General features: G+C 44.1%; 1 protein-coding gene across 5 annotated transcripts in view; it reads right to left on the bottom strand.

Moving 5' to 3' along the window:
- MYZAP (myocardial zonula adherens protein) overlaps positions 1–20,980 on the bottom strand; it is a 136,286-nt gene that overhangs the window by 59,192 nt on the left and 56,114 nt on the right. For all 5 annotated transcript variants that reach the window (XM_060150769.1, XM_060150754.1, XM_060150759.1 and 2 more), the window contains 5 exons: positions 16,939–17,094; positions 13,752–13,844; positions 8,250–8,363; positions 4,423–4,575; positions 624–749 (listed from right to left, as the gene is read on the bottom strand). In XM_060150769.1, the coding sequence (XP_060006752.1) occupies positions 624–749; positions 4,423–4,575; positions 8,250–8,363; positions 13,752–13,844; positions 16,939–17,064 (612 nt within the window). In that variant the 5' untranslated portion in view covers positions 17,065–17,094. The remainder of the gene's footprint in view (positions 1–623; positions 750–4,422; positions 4,576–8,249; positions 8,364–13,751; positions 13,845–16,938; positions 17,095–20,980) is intronic.

Here is a 20,980-nt window from a genome sequence, read left to right as displayed (position 1 = left end):
TTCTCCCATATTGCAAACCACCAACTCAGTCAATCAGTCAGCACATGTATTAAGCCTGTGAGGACACAAGATGAGGCAGAATGGAGTCCTTGCCTTCAAGGAATTTATGCTCTTTTAGACAAGCCAAGATGTGAGATATACAGCTCAGCTCCAATAAGAGGGACAAGAGAATACCATGGCAAAGAGCAGAGAAAGTGTGGGTTTCCCAAGGACAGAGGACACTTGCAGGTGTGTGACTGGGAAAGACTTCATTCGTGGAGATGCTGGCATCTTCGGGGCTTTCAGGGAGCGTAGGTAGGATCGAGGACGGGCAAGGAAGAGCAAATGGAGTGAGAAAGGGCGTGGCTGCAGGTAAGCCCAGCATCTGCTCGGATGCTGGCAAACGGTCAGACCAGCTAGAGAAAGTGGTGACTGAGGACTATTCCAAGCAGGGAAGGTGGTGAGTAAAGGAAGGGAGGGAGAAGGGAGAGCAGTGAATCGGCAAATAATAAATTCCTTGACCCGTCACCCACGTTAGAGTCCACTAACTCACCTCTAAGCACAAACCCTACCATGTAAAGCTCACCAACAACAATGCACCCCAAACTCTCTGCTATCCCATCAGCAGGTAGCACATAACACACCAGGAGCGCCTCTCTCTCAGCACTGTGCCTCTGCTGCTCTTCGTGCAGCCTTTCTTCGTACTGGCTGTACAGCTTCCTGGTCATCTCTCTCATCACCTCTGCGTTGGCTTCTTGGGAGGATTCCACCTGCAGAGAGACTCAGTTCAGAGCTACAACTCTGGTGGGCTCAGGGGGAATCCACACCTTTCACTCTGTAGGTATCAAGTGCGGACTCACGGGGGAGTGGACCCATGCCCCAGGGCTCTGCAGGAGACGGAGGCAGCAGGAACTAACGGGGAAAGAGGTAGAAGGAAGAAGGAAAAGGGGTGAGCAGGTGCAGAGAAAATTAAAGTGGCCCCTTACACTAATTTACTTGATATTATCTGGAAAAGGTGCTCCACAGGAGTGAATTTTTCAAAAGGCAGAAACGTACCTCTCTAAGTGTCAACTTTGCCCCCCAAATTTAGCCATTTTTAAACTGAATTCTCTAAAATGTATCATGCTCCACTGTCTTACTTGCCTTTCTTCAATGACTCTTCCTGTCTAATGTTCTTTTGCTCCCGAAATTTTATTTTATTTTATTTTATTTTGCGGTATGCGGGCCTCTCACTGTTGTGGCCTTTCCCATTGTGGAGTACAGGCTCTGGACGCGCAGGCTCAGCGGCCATGGCTCACGGGCCCAGCCGCTCCGCGGCACGTGGGATCTTCCTGGACCGGGGTACGAACCCGTGTCCCCTGCATCGGCAGGCGGAATCTCAACCACTGCACCACCAGGGAAGCCCTATCATCTTTTATTCTATCAGTTTTAACAAACCTTTTTCTCTAGTTAATATATCCACACTCTGATTGGCCTCAGAAAGATATGCTTTTTAAATTCTTCAGTATTCTACTGTAGGCTGAAAATAAGACCACTACGTTATTAGAGTTGGGTCAGAGTCCTACAAAATTAAAAAGTAAAAAGGTTTGCTATAGGAGGAAGGAGGGAGTTAAAGAGAAAAGAGGAGATTACAGATATTGATGTTCTATTTCTTTGTTTTGTAGATTTAACTTTGAAACCAAGTAAATAATTTATCTGTTATAAATATTAAAATTTAAACGATTATCTACCAAGATCATTCACTGGGACAAGAACAGACCTTTCAACAAATGGTGCTGGGATGATGGGATCTGTCACATACAAAAAAATGAAGTTGGATCCCTAATACACCATATACAAAAATTAACTCCAAATGGATTAAAGGCTTAAATGCGAAAGCCAAAACTATAAAACGCTTAGAAGAAAACCATAAGGCAAATCTTTGTGACCTTTGATTAAAATTAGATATGACACCAAAAGCATAACGGATGAAAAAGAGATAAATAAGACTTCATCAATATTCAATATTAAAAACTCCTGTGCTTCAAAAGATAGCATCAAGAAATTGAAAAGGTAACACCCAGAGTGGGGGGAAATATTTGTAAATTATTGATCTAATAACTTGTATCTGGAATATATGAAGAATTTTTACAACTCAATAATAAAATATAAATAACCCAATTTTAAAATGGGCAAAGGATCTGATAGACACTCCAGAGAAGATATCCAAATGACCAACAAGCACAAGAAATGATGCTTAACATCATTAGTTATCAGGGAAATGCAAAACTACAATGAGCTTCACACCTACGAGGAGGACTATAATCAATAAGAGAGAGTAACCAGTGTTGGCAAGGATGGAGAGAAACTGGAATCCTCTTACGTGGCCGGTAGGAATGTAAAATGGTGCAGGCCACGCACTCTGTGTTACCTTTCATATTGTTTGACTTTTCTCCCCAGGTGCATACATTACTTTAAAACATTTTTTAAGTCAGGAAAGCAGGAAGGCCTTTGAAGAGAAGCTGCCCGCATGGAGTTGAAGCCGTCCCATTAGCTGCACTGGCCCATCAGGCTCTAGCAAACACTGAAGCTCATATAAGAAATCTGGACTCATCCTTTCCATACCTTTGTGCTTTTCCAAATGTTGTGTTTGGAAACATTCCCATCTGGTTTGGGGGACCTTAGCTGGGGGCTCCTGGGGGCTTGCACAGGAGATGAGAAAAAGTAGGGGCGTGGGCAAGCAGGCTTCTGTTGGGAGTGGCTGGTGTTTCCTTTCTTCCCTGGCCCTGCCCCCACCTGTGAACTTCAGGCCACTGATTTTATGCCTCTGAAGGTTTGTTTGCGTCCCTTCCTTCCAGCTTACTGCTTGTTTAAGAGAGCTGAGTTAGCTGGGTAGGTGACCTCTGGATAAGTAAGGTGTACTACAACCCGGCTAGGCTACGTGATGTTTACTCCAAAGACTGGACAAAAGTCTCTCTTGACGCCCTCTCAATCTCCCCTCTCATCTCTAGGCAAGTTTTGGTACCAAGAAAGCACAAAACGGGAAATCCCGAAGAGAGATTATCATTAGCTGAAAGAGACCCAGCGTGCCCTGCACTCCATCTCCACTTCTAGAAGGGGCTCTGTCCCTCACGTCCTGTTTACGCTGCATCCAGGTCACAAGAAATACTCTGAGTCCTGTCACTTTTGTAATTTGGGGGGTGTGGGGTTGGGTAAAGCAAAGCATTAGTCTCTGCAACAGGCAATTGCGGACTGGATTTAGAGGTTTGGTCTCCCTGACACCACAGCACCTCTGGAACAGACATGGATGAAGAGCACAGGTGCAGAGAGTAGATACTCAGTACGTATTTGTGGAATGAATGACTGCACAGAGATCCTACATTGAGGAAAAGACTCCAGTCATTTCAGAATTTTTCAGCAACAAACGCCTTTTTTTCCCAAGTACCTCTTACGCAGAAATACGATATATGAAAAAGTAGAAGAGCCTCCCTGTTTGAAGTGAAAGCAAAAAGGAGCTGACCGACTGGGTAGCTCTCTGGTCCCTCCCCCTTCCCAGGTGGTGGTGTTTGGCCAAGTGGGTGGTGACGGCACAGCCTGTGGGGCGGCCATCACAGAGGCTACACAGTGTGGTGGCCTGTACTCCCCATCAGCTGTCCCTGAGGCAGCCCATAGGTGGGGGACCACGTGGCCCAGTTTGTTCCCCTAACTAAATTCTTAATAGCACCTCCTCTCACTCCTGAACATACTCTGGTTTGAGCAATAAATCACATGGGACACTACCCATAACACGCTCTCCCCTAGAATAGACTAAGGCTGTGTTGAACACAATCGGAAAAGCACAGGCTTAAATAAAAACAAATTCATTCGGGAAATAATTTGTTGCGTGACTTCTGTGGGCCATTCGTGGGTCGGTTCCTGGAAGTTTCAAAGCTGGAAGGAGCACTAACATCTCCAGGGCCTTAGAAGCTGAGCTGAGAAATAAGAACAACCTGGGGTGCAGGAGGGACACTGCTCAGAGTCCTTGGTCACCCACCCATTTTCTTCCTAGCGGACCTTCAGCTCTTCATTGTCAAACCAGACGATGAGGCCTTGGAACCTCAGAGAGAATCTAAACAGTGAAGCTTCTGAAGTCCCGGACCTGTGGGCAGCCCAAGTGTCCTCTCAGTACATAAGAGCAGTGCCACGATGAGGTCTCAGTAGCCCTTGAGGCCACTGGGACCAAGGCAGGAGAGCCCAATAGGGGTATATACAAGGTACCCCCAATCTGCACTGGCAGCTGTGAACACAGAAACCCCCTCAGTCCCTTCAAGTCAAATCCTGTGGGGTTGGCCACAAAAAGGGTGGGGAAGCCCAACAGAGAAGAGAAGAGAAGAGAGAAAGGGAAATGGGAGAGTTGGCGATGGGAGAAGAGAGAAAAGAAGAAGAGAGAAAGGTTAGCAGGAAATCTACATTCCTGTACTTTACCTTCATTTTCAGCAGCTGGTTTTCAACCTGTGCTACCTCTAACTGCCTCTGCTTTTCCCGCAGCTTGTCCATGGAGGCTTCATACGTCTGCTGCAGATTTCTGATTTGAGCCTTAATGTTGCTATTCTCCAAGGTAACATCCACAAGGGTTTTCTGTCAGGATGAAAATAAAAACCAGATCTAGCGGTGTGAGGAAACATGGCCAGAGTCATACACCGGGACATCCCTTTGTCATTAATGGCTGAGGGAGACATCGGCCCACAGGAGCTGCAAGCCTGGGACCCTGGTGTTAGAGCGCCCTGGTGGTCAGGAGGGCTGCCGCCCTGTACCTGGGTGGGCCAGCCAGCTTTCCCCCATAACATGCCATGGCTGCTGCTAACACCGCTTGCCACTGCTTAGGATGGATGGAAATGGATTAAAACACTTTTCCAAGGAAAAATGTTCATAATACGTCATTTCACGTGGAAAAAAATTGGGTTTGAAAACAGTAGGTACAGAAGAATCCCATTCTGAAAAAAATAATGCATGAGCATCTGTCCAAATGTATTCAAGCCTAGAAAAAAAAAAAAAAACTAGAAGGAGTCACCAAAATCCAAATAATGATTTTCACTATGGGATAGGATTATAGATGGTATTAATTTTCTTCTTCGTATCTTCTATATTTTCCATATTCCCAAACTGAAATCAGAAAACAAAATACGTGTTTTATAAAATGGAGATATTCCCCTTTTTTCTTAAACAGGTTGTTTACTTCTGTACTTCTAGACGAGCTGCCAGGACAGTGACAACAGGGCTGAGGATCCTGTAATGCCTGCAAATGCTTCACCTCCCTCGCTCAGGCAGAGAAGGGTGGTGATGAAGGGAGGGGCGGGCAGGGAGCCGAGTCTGTGACTCCCACAAGTGCCTGCCAAGTGTCAGAAGCCTGTTGCTTATTGCTCCAGGCTGCCCACTGGAGCAGGAATGCTTAAATTAATATCGTTGCTATTTCATGCTTCAGGTCACTTCCTTAACTCTCCTGACAGAGAAATGGCTTCCACAACCCCAGAATTTCTACCAACGGACACAGGTTTATGGGCACCTTCTACCACCTCCTGAAGTCACCTACAACTTTATATTAGAAGATCTGGAAACTCTGGTGTTGAACACACGTCCTAATACCTGTGTCCTCTTTGTAGATGACCAGGCTCTGAAGCTCCTCCACCCCTTAGCCTCCACTTTGGAGAATAAGCCTCATGCCTAAACCTATTCAAATCAGTAGAAAGGATTTTCAATGGTGGTAAATAGATATTAAAGAAAATACAGAAGCCTTTTGAAAGTTGGAATCACAGAGCATTGGAGACGCAAGGAGCCTTAGAAACCATCTGGCCAACAACCCTCTCTCCAAGTCCCACTGGCTTTACAGAGACCGGTCTTGTGCTCAGAACCTATATCTGGACCAAGAGACCAGGGCTGTAGCCCTGGACTAGCTACACACTTTGTTCAAGTCATTTCTGTTGACCTCCGTTTGTTTATCCATAAAACAAGGGGGTTGGAGATCATCTCAATAGTGCCTTCCAGCTTTGACATTCTATAAAATCAAACCAAGGATCTGGTCTCGTCAGTAATAATGAAAATGGGGTAGACTAGACGATGGAAGAAATAAGAAGGCAACTATTTTCAGACTCAGTTGAGTTTCCTGGCCATGAGATGATGTGTTTCTTTCCTCTGCTCCTCCCTCTTCCCCAGCCTCCACCCCCCTCTTTTTTTGTTTTTTTTTAAACAACAGTTTTTAATCTTTTCATTATAAGGCTCCTCTGTCTACCCTGGAATAAGAGACTAGACTGTAACTAGAAATTAGTCAGGGTCCCTGGGTTAGGGGGGACCCTGTTCTAACAGTTGACCTCTGAAGTAAATGCCTGGCGTGTCAGTGGTGTGGACAAAAATGCTGCCTGCCATTCCAGTCAACAATGACTGTTGCCCACCATCAGGTCATCAGCCACCGCAGCCCCCACAACAGTGTGCCCTGAGGGGGATTCAAGATGGAAAAAAGCAGGATACTAGCCCTAGATAGTTAAGATGCAAACCAAAGAAATAATTTCAATGAGCCCAGACTCTTACATCTTCTTATACACAGAAAAGCACTAAAAACATTAACTGAAGATGTCTGGTTTTTTTGTGATTAACAGTCATCTTCTGATGTTTGGCTACATTTCTTTTAAGCGAAACTCCTATCTATCCTGGTTCCTCCCTCACCCCTTTGGAGCAGTTCATCAGAGCTGTCCGAGAGGCTGATTCCCAGGCTATAGGAAGCAGTAAGGTCCCCGAATAAAACAGAACTCTGAACTTTTAGGTTGTATGGGGTTTTTTTTTTAATCAACAGTGGGGTGGCAAATCAGAAGTATGATGGGGAAGAAAACCCAGATACCAACCAGATCTGAACTCAGGTGAGATACAGCATTTGCTGGTTGGACGGTAGTGACATGTCTGAGAGGGAAGGAAAGGGAGCCTGGGTGAGCCCCCTTCATAGCAGGAGGAAGGGAAAATAAAGGCTCCTGAATAAACCAGACCCAAAGTAGGGCTTGGCCTGAGGCCAGGGGAAAGCTGCCAGGTACTATGGGAGAGCCAGGAAAAGGGTGGGACTCAGAGGCCCCACCAGAAATGGGCCTCCCAGACAAATCCAAACACGGGGCCCACCCAGGCCCACTGCGTGACCGTGGCCTAGCTTTGCTGTTGGCACTACTGCCCGAACAGCTGTTAGTAGAGAATACTAGATCCTAAGGGAAGTGGATAATCCCAACATGAAAATTTGTTTGCTTATCTAGCGAATTATTTATAGAGAACCAGAAAGGATGTGAAATAGCTTGTGTGAACTTTCAAGAGGAAGGTAAAGAGATAAGAGTCAAATAAAGTTGGAAGGGGACAGACATTATTATTTGCACGTTTGGAAACTAAAGCTAAGGGAAGCTGCTACTGGTGAATATAATGCTTTACTCTGAACATTTTCAAGTTAATTTGCATGTTACGCGGTGCGGGGGCGGGCTCAGTCGGAAGATTAAAAATGGGCAGCATATGAGGGGTTAACTCCTAGCAAATGAAACTAATCAAGAGAAAAACCCCCTTGACGTGTGGTGACCACACACATTTGCACAAATGTGGGATCCTGACTCTTTTGGCTTCCCTGCCTGGTACTACGAGATATTCTTTGGAAGGCACATGATTTCTTTCAAAGCAAAATAATTTCTAGGGACTTCCCTGGCGGTCCAGTGGGTAAGACTCCGTGCTTCCAACGCAGGGGGTGCAGGTTCGATCCCTGACTGGGGAACTAAGATCCCACATGCCTCGCGGCCAAACAATAGTAACAATAATAATTTCTAAATTAGGAAAAAGTACCTAACAGCCTCTGGGAGTTACCTGTCATGAATGAACACAGATTTCCTTTGCTTAAGTCTGGCTTTCCTGTGGTTGGTGGAACTTCTCGTAACACTGGGGCTTAAGGGAGTGGGCTGATGTGCTGTTTTAGGCACTGACACTTAGAACCACTTGGGTGTCTAGTGGAACAAGTGACATCTCTAGCACTGAACTCAGTATCTAACCCCCCATTTTAATAAGCGCAAAAACAACTGCAACTCCAAGGTTGAGAGTCTCAGCTTGGAAGCATTTCCATCAGCTTCCTTCCTTCACCATCTCCCTGGCCTGGCCTCTACTGCGGCTGTGTGTAGAGGATTGCAAATAACGAGCTGAAGACATTCTGTGACTTACTTTTCTACAAAGACACAGGGCCCACCCTTGGCTAAGCTCTCCTGCACTGGAACAGAGGAGACCCAGGCGAATCGGGAGCAGATGAATACCTGCAGGCCGATGGAGTCCGACACCAAAGCCGAGTTCATCGTATTAAAACTGTCCAGGGCTGACGACTGGGTTTGGATGTAATTCTGCTGATAATCCTGCTGAGCCTGTGAAACCTGGACAGATTGAGGAGACAGTTATACACAGCCCATGCACACACACTCATGACAACCTTCAGTTACACACAACCAATGCACACACACTCATGACAACCTTCAGCTACACACAGCCCATGCACACACACTCATGACAACCTTCAGTTACACACAGCCCATGCACACACACTCATGACAACCTTCAGCTACACACAACCAATGCACACACACTCATGACAACCTTCAGCTACACACAACCCATGCACACACACTCATGACAACCTTCAGCTACACACAACCCATGCACACACACTCATGACAACCTTCAGTTACGCACAGCCCATGCACACACACTCATGACAACCTTCAGTTACACACAGCCCATGCACACACACTCATGACAACCTTCATTTACGCACAACCCATGCACACACACTCATGACAACCTTCAGCTACACACAACCAATGCACACACACTCAAGACAACCTTCAGCTACACACAACCAATGCACACACTCAAGACAACCTTCAGTTAGGCTGGAACATTCCCCTGATGGTAGCCACATCTGGGTCAGTGATATTTCAAGTACAGCTTTAAATTAAAAAGTCATCAGCTGCATGACCCAGAGAGTAGAAAGACAAGACTACTTTTCCTTCGGATAATATTCACACATTCCCCCACAGGGCTTCACTTAGTCCTCGCAACACTTTGCGGCAGCCAGAACATTCTCTTTCATAGGGAGGAAACAGGATCAGAGAAGTTAAGGGAGTTGTATGCAAATAGCTACGAAGTGTAACAGCTACTTTTAGAACCTAGAATGCAGTTGAACACCTTCTTGTGCCATCTTGCCTTTTTTTTTTAAATTTATTTATTTGTTTTTGGCTGCGTTGGGTTTTCGTTGCTACGCGCGGGCTTGCTCTAGTTGCGGCGAGTGGGGGCCACTCTTCGTTGCGGTGTGCGGGCGTCTCATTGCAGTGGCTTCTCTTGTTGCAGAGCACGGGCTCTAGGCACGCGGGCTTCAGTAGTTGTGGCACGCGGGCTTAGTTGGTCCGCGGCATGTGGGATCTTCCTGGACCAGGGCTCGAACCCACGTCGCCTGCAATGGCAGGCGTATTCTCAACCACTGCACCACCAGGCAAGTCCCATCTTGCTTATTTCTACTCACCATGGAAGGAATATACTTTGGGCTCAACCAGTTCTCAAGAGTTGTTTTGTGGCTGCTGCCGTTGTTGTGCTGTCTTTGTTGGACGTGTATTTAACACGTTTGAGAGAGATTCAACAGAGGCCAGTCTTAAACTAGGCCTTAAAGAAGGGCTGGATATAGAAAGGCCGGGAGAGGACTTCCCTGGCAGTCCAGTGGTTGGGACTCCACTCTCTCACTGCCGAGGGCCCGGGTTCAATCCCTGGTCGGGGAACTAAGATCCCACGAGCCTCGTAGTGCAGCCAGAAAAAAAAGGCTGGGAGGCAGTAGAACCAGGGGTAAGGTTTCTGGGAAGGCTCAAGGGTAGACCCCGTGTGGCCTGTGGGAGCCACAGGAAGCAGCCAGGCATGAGAGAGTGAGAGGTGCACCCTTGGGGTGGGAGAGAGAGCTGAAACAGCAGCCCAGGCCCAGGAGGTACGTTGCTGCTCACGGTGTGTTCATACAGCAGTAAGTTAGCATCTTAACCTGGCTACAGTCCGTGGTGTGGCCTGGAGGAGGAGGAGACTGAGGGTAGAGACTGAGCTCCTGCAACAGTCTAGCATGAGAAAACAGGGTGTGTAGGAGGTGGCAATGGAAAGCAAGGGGCAGAGATCTGTTTTTGCATCTATTGCAAATCCAATCCTTTGGCTTTAATTACAGTCATTAGTGTCAGTGGATGGCAGAGTGAATTTCCATAGGTATGTGAGAATTTCACAAATCTCTTCCTACGTGTCAGTGAGCATGGGCTAGGTGGATATGTTTGTATACCCCCCCCCTCCGCTGTAATCAAGGCAGTAGGTCTTACTTAAGCAGCTAATTTCACAGACCAGACATACACTAGACTCATACACAACTGTGGCAACTGTGCTTCTTTCCTGCAGATGTTAACTTTTTTTTTGAATTTTATTTATTCGTTTTTTACAAGTAGGTTCTTATTAGTTATCTATTTTATACATATTAGTGTATACATGTCAATCCCAATCTCCCAATTCATCACACCATCACCCTCCTCCCTGCCGCTTTCCCTCCTTGGTGTCCATACGTTTGTTCTCTACATCTGTGTCTCTATTTATGCCTTGCAAACCAGTTCATCTGTACCATTTTTCTAGATTCCACATATATGTTAATATACAATATTTTTCTCTTTCTGACTTACTTCACTCTGTATGACAGTCTCTAGGTCCATCCACGTCTCTACAAATGACCCAATTTCATTCCTTTTTATGGTTGAGTAATATTCCATTGTATATATGTACCACATCTTCTTTATCCATTCGTCTGTCAATAGACATTTAGGTTGCTTCCATGTCCTGGCTACTGTAAATAGTGCTGCAATGAACATTGGGGTGCATGTGTCTTTTTGAATTATGGTTTCCTCTGGGTATATGCCCAGTAGTGGGATGACTGGGTCATATGGTGGTTCCATCTTTTGATTGGGTTGTTTGTTTTTTTAATATTGAGCTTCATGAGCTGTTTATATATTTCAGAGATTAATCCTTTGTCCGTTGATTTGTTTGCAAATATTTCCTCTCATTCTGAGGGTTGTCTTTTTGTCTTGTTTATAGTTTCCTTTGCTGTGCAAAAGCTTTTAAGTTTCATTAGGTCCCATTTGTTTATTTTTGTTTTTATTTCCATTTCTCTAGGAGGTCGGTCAAAAAAGATCTTGCTGTGATTTATGTCAGAGAGTGTTCTTCCTATGTTTTCCTCTAAGAGTTTTATAGTGTCCAGTCTTACATTTAGGTCTTTAATCCATTTTGAGTTTCTTTTTGTGTATGGTGTTAGGGAGTGTTCTAATTTCATTCTTTTACATATAGCTGTCCAGTTTTCCCAGCACCACTTATTGAAGAGGCTGTCTTCTCTCCATTGTATATATCCTTGCCTCCTTTGTCATAGATTAGTTGACCATAGGTGTGTGGGTTTATCTCTGGGCTTTCTATCCTGTGCCACTGATCTGTATTTCTGTTTTCTGCAGATGTTAACTTTTATGGCAAGTATGTCACACAAAACGAATTTTTTTTCTTCAAGGTTATTAATCACAAATATTTTTTAAAATGTTTTCTCCCGTATGCGTTAGCTAGGTTAAACCAGAGGAAGCTTATTTTTTCTTTAATTTTTAGTAGGTAATACATTCATAGAGTTCAAACATTTTAAAAGTAGAAAAGGTATACACTAAAATAAATCTCCCTTTCACTCCTGTCCTATTTGCTCAATTACCACCTCGCCCACTCTGCACCTCAAGAAGGAATCACTGTTAATTACTTTCTTGATGATCCTTCTAGTAACTTTGTGTACACACACAGAACAGTCTAGATATATTTATTTTCCCCTCCTGGTTTACATAAATGGTAGCACACTACATATGATATTTTCGTATTTTCCTATGTCTTGCCTTTTTTACCACTTACTCTATATCTTTGAAATTTTTCTGTATCTCTTTTTGAAGAGCTTATTCATTCTTTTCATTCTTTTTTTTTTACAACTCTGTGTATTACAGAGATGGAATTTATTTTACTTTCTCCTTCTTAATGGACGTGTAGGCTTCCAATCTTTTTACTATTACAAACAATGCTTAACTACTAAGTTCACATATACGTCATCTCACATATGTGAGATTTGATCCACAGAATAAATTCTTAGAAAGAAGCTTGCTGAGTCAAAGGATGTAGGCATTTGTAATTTGGGTAGATACTGCAAATTGTCCTCCCTAAGAGTAATGCAAACGACATTCTAAGCAGCAATCTTCCTGTTCCTCCACAGCATGGCTAATACAGCATCTTGTCCCGCTTTTGCAGTTTTGCCAGTCTGTTAGGTGAAAATAGCATCTCAGGACCATTTTAATCTGAATTTCTCTTATTGAGAATGAGGCCAAGCATCTCGTCATACATTTAAGAGCTCTTCATCTTTCCTTTACTATAAACTGTCACAAATATTTCACCTATTTTTATGAGTTGTGGCCTTTTTCCTCTTGATTCATGGGCGCTCTTTAAATACTCAGGATATTAGCCTATTATCTATAATATGAAGGCAAACCATTTTTCCCAGCTTGTCATTTGACTTTGGTGTTTTTGTCAGCACTAGTCGTCAGTTTAATGCAGTCAAAATTATCAACTTTTCCTTTTGTGATTTTGGGATTGCATGTCATAGTAAGAAACTGCCTTCCCCACCCCAAGTGTATAAAAGAATTCACACATATTTTCTTCTGGCACTTGCAAGTTTCACTTTTTAGCATCTTTGATCTATTCAGAATTTACCCAGGTATAAGTCTGTCCAGGTATAAGCATATACTGACTGGTCCATTTTCCTCCCTTCATTTCAGATGCCACATTTATCATATATTCGGGTACATTTCTGGGCTTTTTCTCATTGATGTCTATTCATTTATGTACCAGTACTATATACTGTTTTAATCACTGAGGCTTTCTCAATTTCTTGTAATATTAAGAGGGATAGTCTCCTTCATGGCCTTTTTTTCCCCAGAATTTCAACTCTTCATATTTATTTTCTGTATACCATGGAACCACCTAGTCCAGTTATGAAAAGCAACATAAAAATCTGTTGGTATTTTTATTGGGTTATATTAAATTTGTATATTAACTTGAATGGTATTAACATCTTCTGATGTTGAATCTTCCTTTCTAAGTACGTGGCATATCTTTCTACTTGCTAAAGTCTACTTCCAGATACCTGGTAGTTTTTGTTGTTGTTATTTCCTCTAACTGGTTGTTTTTTGTATATTGAAACCTAACATGTGTCCATTAATCTTTTACCCTGCTGCCTTACAGAATTCTTTTATTGTTTATAGTAGTTTTTTTATTGGTTCACTTCAGCTTTCTGGGTATATTACCATACAGTTTGTAAACAGTGGTAGTTTTACATCTACCTGTCCAGTTTTTAAACCTCTATAAACTGTTTATTTATTTCTCTCATGTTTAATTTATTTCTCTTGTTTAATTCCATTGGCTAGGGTCTCCAGTACAATGTTAAATAATAGTAGTGGTAGCTGGCTTCCTCATCTTATTCCTGATTTTGGAGGGAATGCTTTGAATGTAAAGATTACTCTCGCCACAAAAATTTTCCTGTAAATAATAAACTTAATTCTGTGATAAAATTCCCTCAGTTCATTTAAAATATGACTCCATCATAAGGAACAACATAAACTCAAATATCTTCAGGCACTAGCAACTGAGAGGGAGTTCTAAGCTCTAGCATCCCTCCACATTTTACTTACTGACAGTTCCTGGGTGAGCTGTCGAATCTTCTGTCTCATTTCATCATAGTCTCCATACATTCGCTTCCTTACATTTTCCAAAGTGGCTCTTACCTGCAGCCCACAAAGATGCTAGTTAGAGATCAAGCTATAATAATAATAATAAATGCATATTGTGATTATATATAATTATTGATAACTATTAATTATACAAATAACATGCTCTAAAGAAAGATTCGTTTACTGAAATTCACCTACCACCCTTAAAACCATATTCAGGCCAGATTCTCCCCTTTTCCTATCACATGTTTTTACAAGTAGAAAATGTTGAACAAGTTGACTTTCTAAACACATGGCTAGGAGGACCAAAAAACCTAAAAGCAAAAGCCACCTCTAATTTTCCCTATCTCTGCCCTGACTGCCAAAGAACAAATAAATGTTTGGAATATGAGTCAGGAAAGTATGAGCTTAGAGAGCCTGTAAATGTGAAATTCAGTTCCTCAGTAATCACCAACAATACACAAGGCACTAAATATAAGAAAAGTCAGTTGATCCCCCAAACACCTGTTTATACAAACTCTTTAAATTTCTCTACAGTACCACTCTTCCAGAGGAGTAACGGGACCTTAAATATATTTTCAATAAAAACAAAAAACCTAACAAATAGTCTCTGTCTTCCCCCTTCTTCTGGCGCCCCTAGGAGGATGAAGAACTCAGGGATCTTCGAATAGAACAGGAAGCCTCAAGGAGCCCTCTCCAGAATGCTCTGGAACTTCTATCACAGGAAAGGCTCAAAGGCAGCAGTTTGGTTTGACGGGCGTGTAGGGCACAGCACGAGCAGACCTAATTTTGAAGCTGTACTTGCACAACTAGCACGTTGTTTTAAACTGACTGACTGCATGTTTATTAGGAGTGACTGGATATTGGTGGAGATTCCAGGGCAGGAAAGAGAGGGCAAGTCAAGACACCACGCCCTCCCCAGATGAATTCTAGTAATAAAGACTGCTTTCTTGTCACTGACTACAAACACTTTGGGGAAATGAGCCAAAAGCCCAACTTTTCATTCTGGGCAGGCAGAATGGCCCTCATCTGTGGCCCTGAGTTAGCTCTTCGGCTGCTCACCATTGGGAAGTGGGTGGAGCTGGGTGTTGCTCCCACTGGCAAATACTGCAGGAAGCCAACTAAGCCAGAGTCACCCACAAGCAAGGGAGGGCACACAAACCCATAAATACACTCAGGAATGAGGAGCGAGTGACAGGTCTGAAACCAGCTATAGAAGGTGTTTACCCGGAAATTAATTTTAAGTTGCAGATCACAGTGGCGGTTGGGAAATTCAGGTCAGTGACTCCCCTGTGACCTGGGCACCTGACAGCCTGAACCTACTATCTTGTCTTGGGCAACTCTCCAATCTGCTTAGGAGGTTTACCTCTGAAGTGGTGCCGTGTTATTTGGGGCATTTCAGTGAGGAAAATACAGGAAACTAGGAAGGTGCAAGCTGTTCCCACCCGGGAAGATGAGGAATGGGATACGGTGAATGGTTAAAACTGATCTTTGGGGGTTGGATGACTGGGGCTCTGAGGCTGGTGGCTGTCACACATCTTCTGCGTGTTTGTGTATGAGTATGGCTCCTTTCCTTCATTTTCTCTGCTAAGCATGTATTGTCTCTTTTATTCCTTAAAATTATACAAGTATCCAAATCTTTCGAGACACATTAAGAAATGCACATTATTTTTGATATTTGAGAAGAGATGTTCTTCTCAAAAACTCAAACAAAAGCCGACAACATGTGTTTTGTGTCTTATTCGCAAACACAACCAAATAAAATGAGGCACGAAGAACTCGTTTTGACCTGAAGGGTCCCTTCCCAGACCTCACAATCTATACATGAGAAAACTGAAGGCCAGACAGGGCAGAAGTTTGTCTGGGCCAAAGAGCCAGACCTTGAACCAAGATCCATGGGGACCCTATTGCCCACGCTGCCCCTGCTTCTCACTTTCTAGTCTACAGGCCAGTGTTTTGGTGCAGCTCATTGCCTCTCTATCTAATCACTCTGGTTTGGGTCACAAAGGCACTGGTCAATCTAGGGAGACACGGGGTGGACCAAAAAGGAATGGAAATGATGGATGGATGGAGGGAGGGAGGGAGGGAGGGAGGGAGGGACAGGTAGGTAAGTTGATAGATATAGATAGATAAAAAAGAAATGAAAAAATTACAAGGAAATGCTCCAAAATGTTAACAACTGTTCTGGTTGAATCGTAGAATTACGGATGATTTTCTTTTCTTCTTCATACATATTTACATTTTCCAAAATTTCTCAATAGACCATATAGTTTAAAAGAAACGTAATATTCAGTCCCTGGTCAGGGAACTAAGATCCTGCAAGCCGTGCAGCATGGCAAAAAAAAAAAAAAAATGTAATATTAATTACAAAAAAATTTTATTAATTGACCTGGGTTGGACACTGTCTATCGTGGTTGACTTCCCACCATCCATTTCAACCTAACTGACTGGTCTGAACCAGCAATAGTCATCCTATTCCCCTTGCCAGTGATGGATTTGGGAACGGGCATGTGACCTGGGTCCTGGCCAATGAGAAACAAGGGGAAGTCTAATGGAGGGTCTCTATAAAGTAACCAGAGATGACTGTCCTCTTTTCCTCCTCCAGACATCATCATATTTTTAGATGTTGCCATGAGCATGAGGCTGAAGGAGAAAAGAACCCAGGGAAACTCAGAGAAGTAGACCTGGAGCTTGGAGAGGCCTGCGTAGAGCCCACCTACCCCTAGAGTTACCCCCACATGAGACAAATTCCTTTTCAAGTTGGCTTTTCTGTTTGCAGCAAAAAGCATCCAAATTAATACAGTTGTCCAAACTCGTACATTAGGAGTGTTCAGTGTAATAAGCAAAACTACTTAAGAGCCTACTTATCATACGTGGAAGAAAGAAGCCACTTGGTCTCCTGAGTAGCCCTACTTAGTAACGTCTAGAAATTCACTCTATACGTCACTGCAGAGTTACATCTGCGCTTTACCTATTACCATGAAGATCTGTGGCCACATTTCCATCCACAATGATAACACTTAGAATCGTTTCAAAATGCCTCATTACATTCATATCCACCCTCTTACATGCTACAATAACTCCACCCTCTTACATGCTACAAGAAGTGTATAAACCAGAAAAAAAAAAAAATCCTTCAACAACTCACGTCTTTGATGTAGTTCATCTCTTCTTTCAGCTGATTGGTGGTCCACCCATACACCACCATTTCTTTCTGCTGGTTTTGATCTGATCTTCGTACCACACCATAGACAACACCCTGAGGGAGTTTCATGGTGGGTTCGCCATTGCTCAGGTCACGATACTAAAAGAGGATAGAAAGAGAGAAAGAATAATGACTCTTTAGGCCTCGTAGAGACAGCTGTCATCGCGGGCCCACTGTATATGGTTATGCAGGTTGTACCCAGCACTAGGGGGCCTGGCAGTGGGGAGAGCGGCCAGTAGAAATCCAGCCTGGTCTCTGCTTGCCAAGTCACACCTGGCGTGGGCTGAGCCTGCCTTTACCCTCGAGGAATAGCACCTTTCCCTAATTTCTACCAAAGCTCTGTTCCTTTACCTTGTAGTACATATGCCAGGCCCCATCTTCCCAGAGAAGGTGCCTTTATTTAATTCTCACAAAGGCGCCGGGCGGACTTACGCCATCCCTGATAACAAGAGTGTCTAAAATCTCGCATTCTTGGTAATACTGTTTTTCTCTTTATACCAGTTCCTCTGTATGACTTCGTCCTCATCATTAACTGTGTGGCCTGAAATGCATGAGGTTGAGATACGCAAGGGAAGAATTTTGGCAGCCATCTGGCAGCCAGATTGTCCTCTGAGGTTAGGGCTGACCCTGGAGCCAGTTCTGAGGAAAGGGGGTAGGGACACCTGTTGTGACCATTCATGAAATATTTCTGGAAAGGCAGGCAGAGGTGGCATAACTTCACCCCAAAAGAATCTTCTGCTCCTTAACTCACTCAGTTAAAGCTCTGATCAGTGCTAAAGTGCAAATACCTTTGGGAAGTGGGGAACATGTCCAAGTCCTAACACATCTTCACAGACTGAAGGCTCAAGAAGCAGGAGGAAGAGAAACTAAGATTTGTTGAGCACCTACTATAAGCTAGAAATGTTCCTTATACATTTAATCTTCACAACGACACCGTGACATGGTGAATATCCTCTCAACTTTATAGCTGAGAAAACTGAAGTTCAGAGAGGTTAAGTCTCTCCCTTATGGTCACACATCTAGATTCAAGCCCAATTCTGTGTGACACTAAGTACACCTTCCCACAGTGCAGGCTTTGTTACATGTAGAGGCACAGAGTAGGCCTTCACAATATGGAAGGGAAGGGACAGGAAAAACTCAAGATGAGACAGTGAGACTTCAGAGAAAAACCAGCCTACATCTAATCTTCCTTGGGACAATGCCACAGAAGGCTGAATTCCATTATGGCAACTCTGTTCTTTCACTAATTTTAAAACCACCTTTGCGGGCTTCCCTGGTGGCGCAGTGGTTGAGAGTCCACCTGCCGATGCGGGGGACACAGGTTCGTGCCCCGGTCTGGGAAGATCCCACATGCCGCAGAGCGGCTGGGCCCGTGAGCCACGGCCACTGAGCCTGCGCGTCCGGAGCCTGTGCTCTGCAACGGGAGAGGCCACAACAGTGAGAGGCCCACGTACCGCAAAAAAAAAAAAAAAAAAAAAAAAAAAAACACCTTTGCATAAATTCTTTCTATGCACTTGCGAAACATCTTTGACATATAAAACTATAATTTGCATTTTAAAATCATTCATTTGCAGCAGAATAGTAAGTACTTTATATTCCCATTCAGTCAAAGTTTGTAAAAGTAAAGCAAAGTTACCAGACAAATTATTAATCATTAACGACCTCTAAGGAGGGGACAGTGGGGAGGGGCAGGGATGCTGGAGGAGAGGATGACTTCAATTTTTTCTTTAGACCCTTGTGTATGGTTTGTTTACAATGTGAGCTTTTTTAAAAAAAATTAAGAAAACAAAACAGCCATTGCTTCCCACTCTTCTGTACAAACCTGTTAAGAGAGAAAATATGAGGAGTGGGACACTCTGCATTTGCTTCTGGAAAGTGCTTCCACTTGAGCCCCTCATACCTGGGTCCCACGGGCACTGAGGCAACTCTTGAAGTTGGTATCTAAGTTTAGGTGAGTGGGGGGTTAAATGGCTCTCAGTGGAGTGCAAAGCTGGGATTAGATATCCCTGCTTTACTACACATTTAATTAGGAAGAGGAAAAGCTCTAATGAAACTGCCCACACACCAGGAAACAAAAGCATGCTCTTTCTGTCACCAACTCCACCCAGTTCCTGAAAAACAAGCTGATGTCGGCAGGTGGACTGGCTTACAGGAAAATGCTCAGGTGGCCGGATACAGAGGACTCTGCCTCCCTGCCCACGCTGGGAGATGAGGTCCATCACTGACGGAGGCAAATACAAACATGCCAAGGACAACACAGTCTGTGAAACACCACCCTGGAGGTCGTGGATCTGAAAATTATGCACATGGAAAGATACCAAAGTTCTGTTAAGTAAAAAAGAGTAAATTTCATATTCCCATTTTTTTGTTTTAGAAGTGTGTGTCTGAGTATATAAAACACCTAGAAAGATGGACTCCACACCGTTAATGATAGTTTCCTCAGTGAAAAGGGGGATTTCACTCTTCCCTTTATGCTCTTCTGTATTCTATTTTAACTAGTTTGAAATAACAGGCATTATATTTGAATTGATCATTTTTATTTTAATTTTCAAAACATGAAAACTAAAAACTTATTACAAGGTCAGGGTCTAAATGACAGACCCACAGGGAAGGGCCCAGCACAGGACTCTGCTCAGAGGCAGGGCCACCAGCGTGGGCCGTCCCACAAGCACAGGATTCCTGAGGCAGCATGAGGAGCTGCTGGGCTGTGATGCGGAAAGGGAACGGATGGTTATGGAGAAAGAGAAGGGGAAAATATTTGTTGCCTAGCCATTTTATTATACAATATTTAATCCTCACAGTAACCCTACTGTGTAAACATTACTCTTTCTTCCAAGGTGGTAGCATTCAAGTGCCTGTGCATGTCTTTCCAAATCTAGGCCCCTTCCTTAATCAGAAAGCCTTCAGGATAGCTAAGAGGAGAGGAATTGGAACACACATGTCCCTGCGGCCCATAGACCTCAGGGCTACGGGAGCCAAGAGCCGGGCCCTCAGGTCCAGGGCCATTGGGAGGAGACGGGCCGGGATGGGAGGCTCTTCTCCAGCCTCCTGGCATCCATCTCCCTGGCCCCCACCACCTCCTCTCTGTTCCTTTATCAGCCAACCTCCTTCTTTTTTTTTTTTGGCGGTATGCGGGCCTCTCACCGCTGTGGCCTCTCCCATTGAGGAGCACAGGCTCCGGACGCGCAGGCTCAGCGGCCATGGCTCACGGGCCCGGCCGCTCCGCGGCATGTGGGATCTTCCCGGACCGGGGCACGAACCCGCGTCCCCTGCATCGGCAGGCGGACTCCCAACCACTGCGCCACCAGGGAAGCCCAGCCAACCTCCTTCTTGCCTCAGGCATTTACACAGGCTATTCCCTCTGCCTGCAGAGCCCACCGCTGGGCTGAAACGTCCTTCCCTCAAGGTCATCTGCACTGACCCTTCAGACCGTCAGGGCGCCACAACACTTCCCACAGTCGCAACGGGGTGACTATCAGCATCGTTACTATATGTGAGGCCTGCTCCCCTACCAACTGGAAGTTCCCAAAAGTCTAAAGTCTTGTTTGTCTTTTCCACCATAATCCCTGGCATCTAACAGTGATCACCACTTAAGGAGTTTCCCAGTGAATATTTGCTGAATGAATAGGGGGCTTTAGAAGCTGGAAGAGGTTCTGGGGAATTACCCAGAATATGTAAATATGGTCCCCTGAAGAGAACATCCTTTGTTCCTCTTAGATGGAGGGACAGGGAGATGATATTTGTCTCAATCAAAATCTATATCCAGAAAATATTGCAAAGGAGCTGAGACTGCTATCATTTTTATGAAAGGTCAGTATGATTTTGGTCAAAAACTGGAGGACCCAGAAGAAAATGAAAAGAGCTGACATGTTTGGCACTGTGTTTGTAGCTAAATTTTTCTGCTCTCGTGTCCTTTACTCTCCCCATAAGATAAATGTTAATTTTTAGGCATGATAATAGCATTGTGATTATATTAAGAGATAAT

The sequence above is a fragment of the Lagenorhynchus albirostris genome, chromosome 1 (genome assembly GCF_949774975.1).
Source record: "Lagenorhynchus albirostris chromosome 1, mLagAlb1.1, whole genome shotgun sequence".
NCBI classification, from domain to species: Eukaryota; Metazoa; Chordata; class Mammalia; order Artiodactyla; family Delphinidae; genus Lagenorhynchus; species Lagenorhynchus albirostris.
Note: the sequence above shows the minus strand (reverse complement) of the source record. Positions and strands in the feature narration are given on the sequence as shown.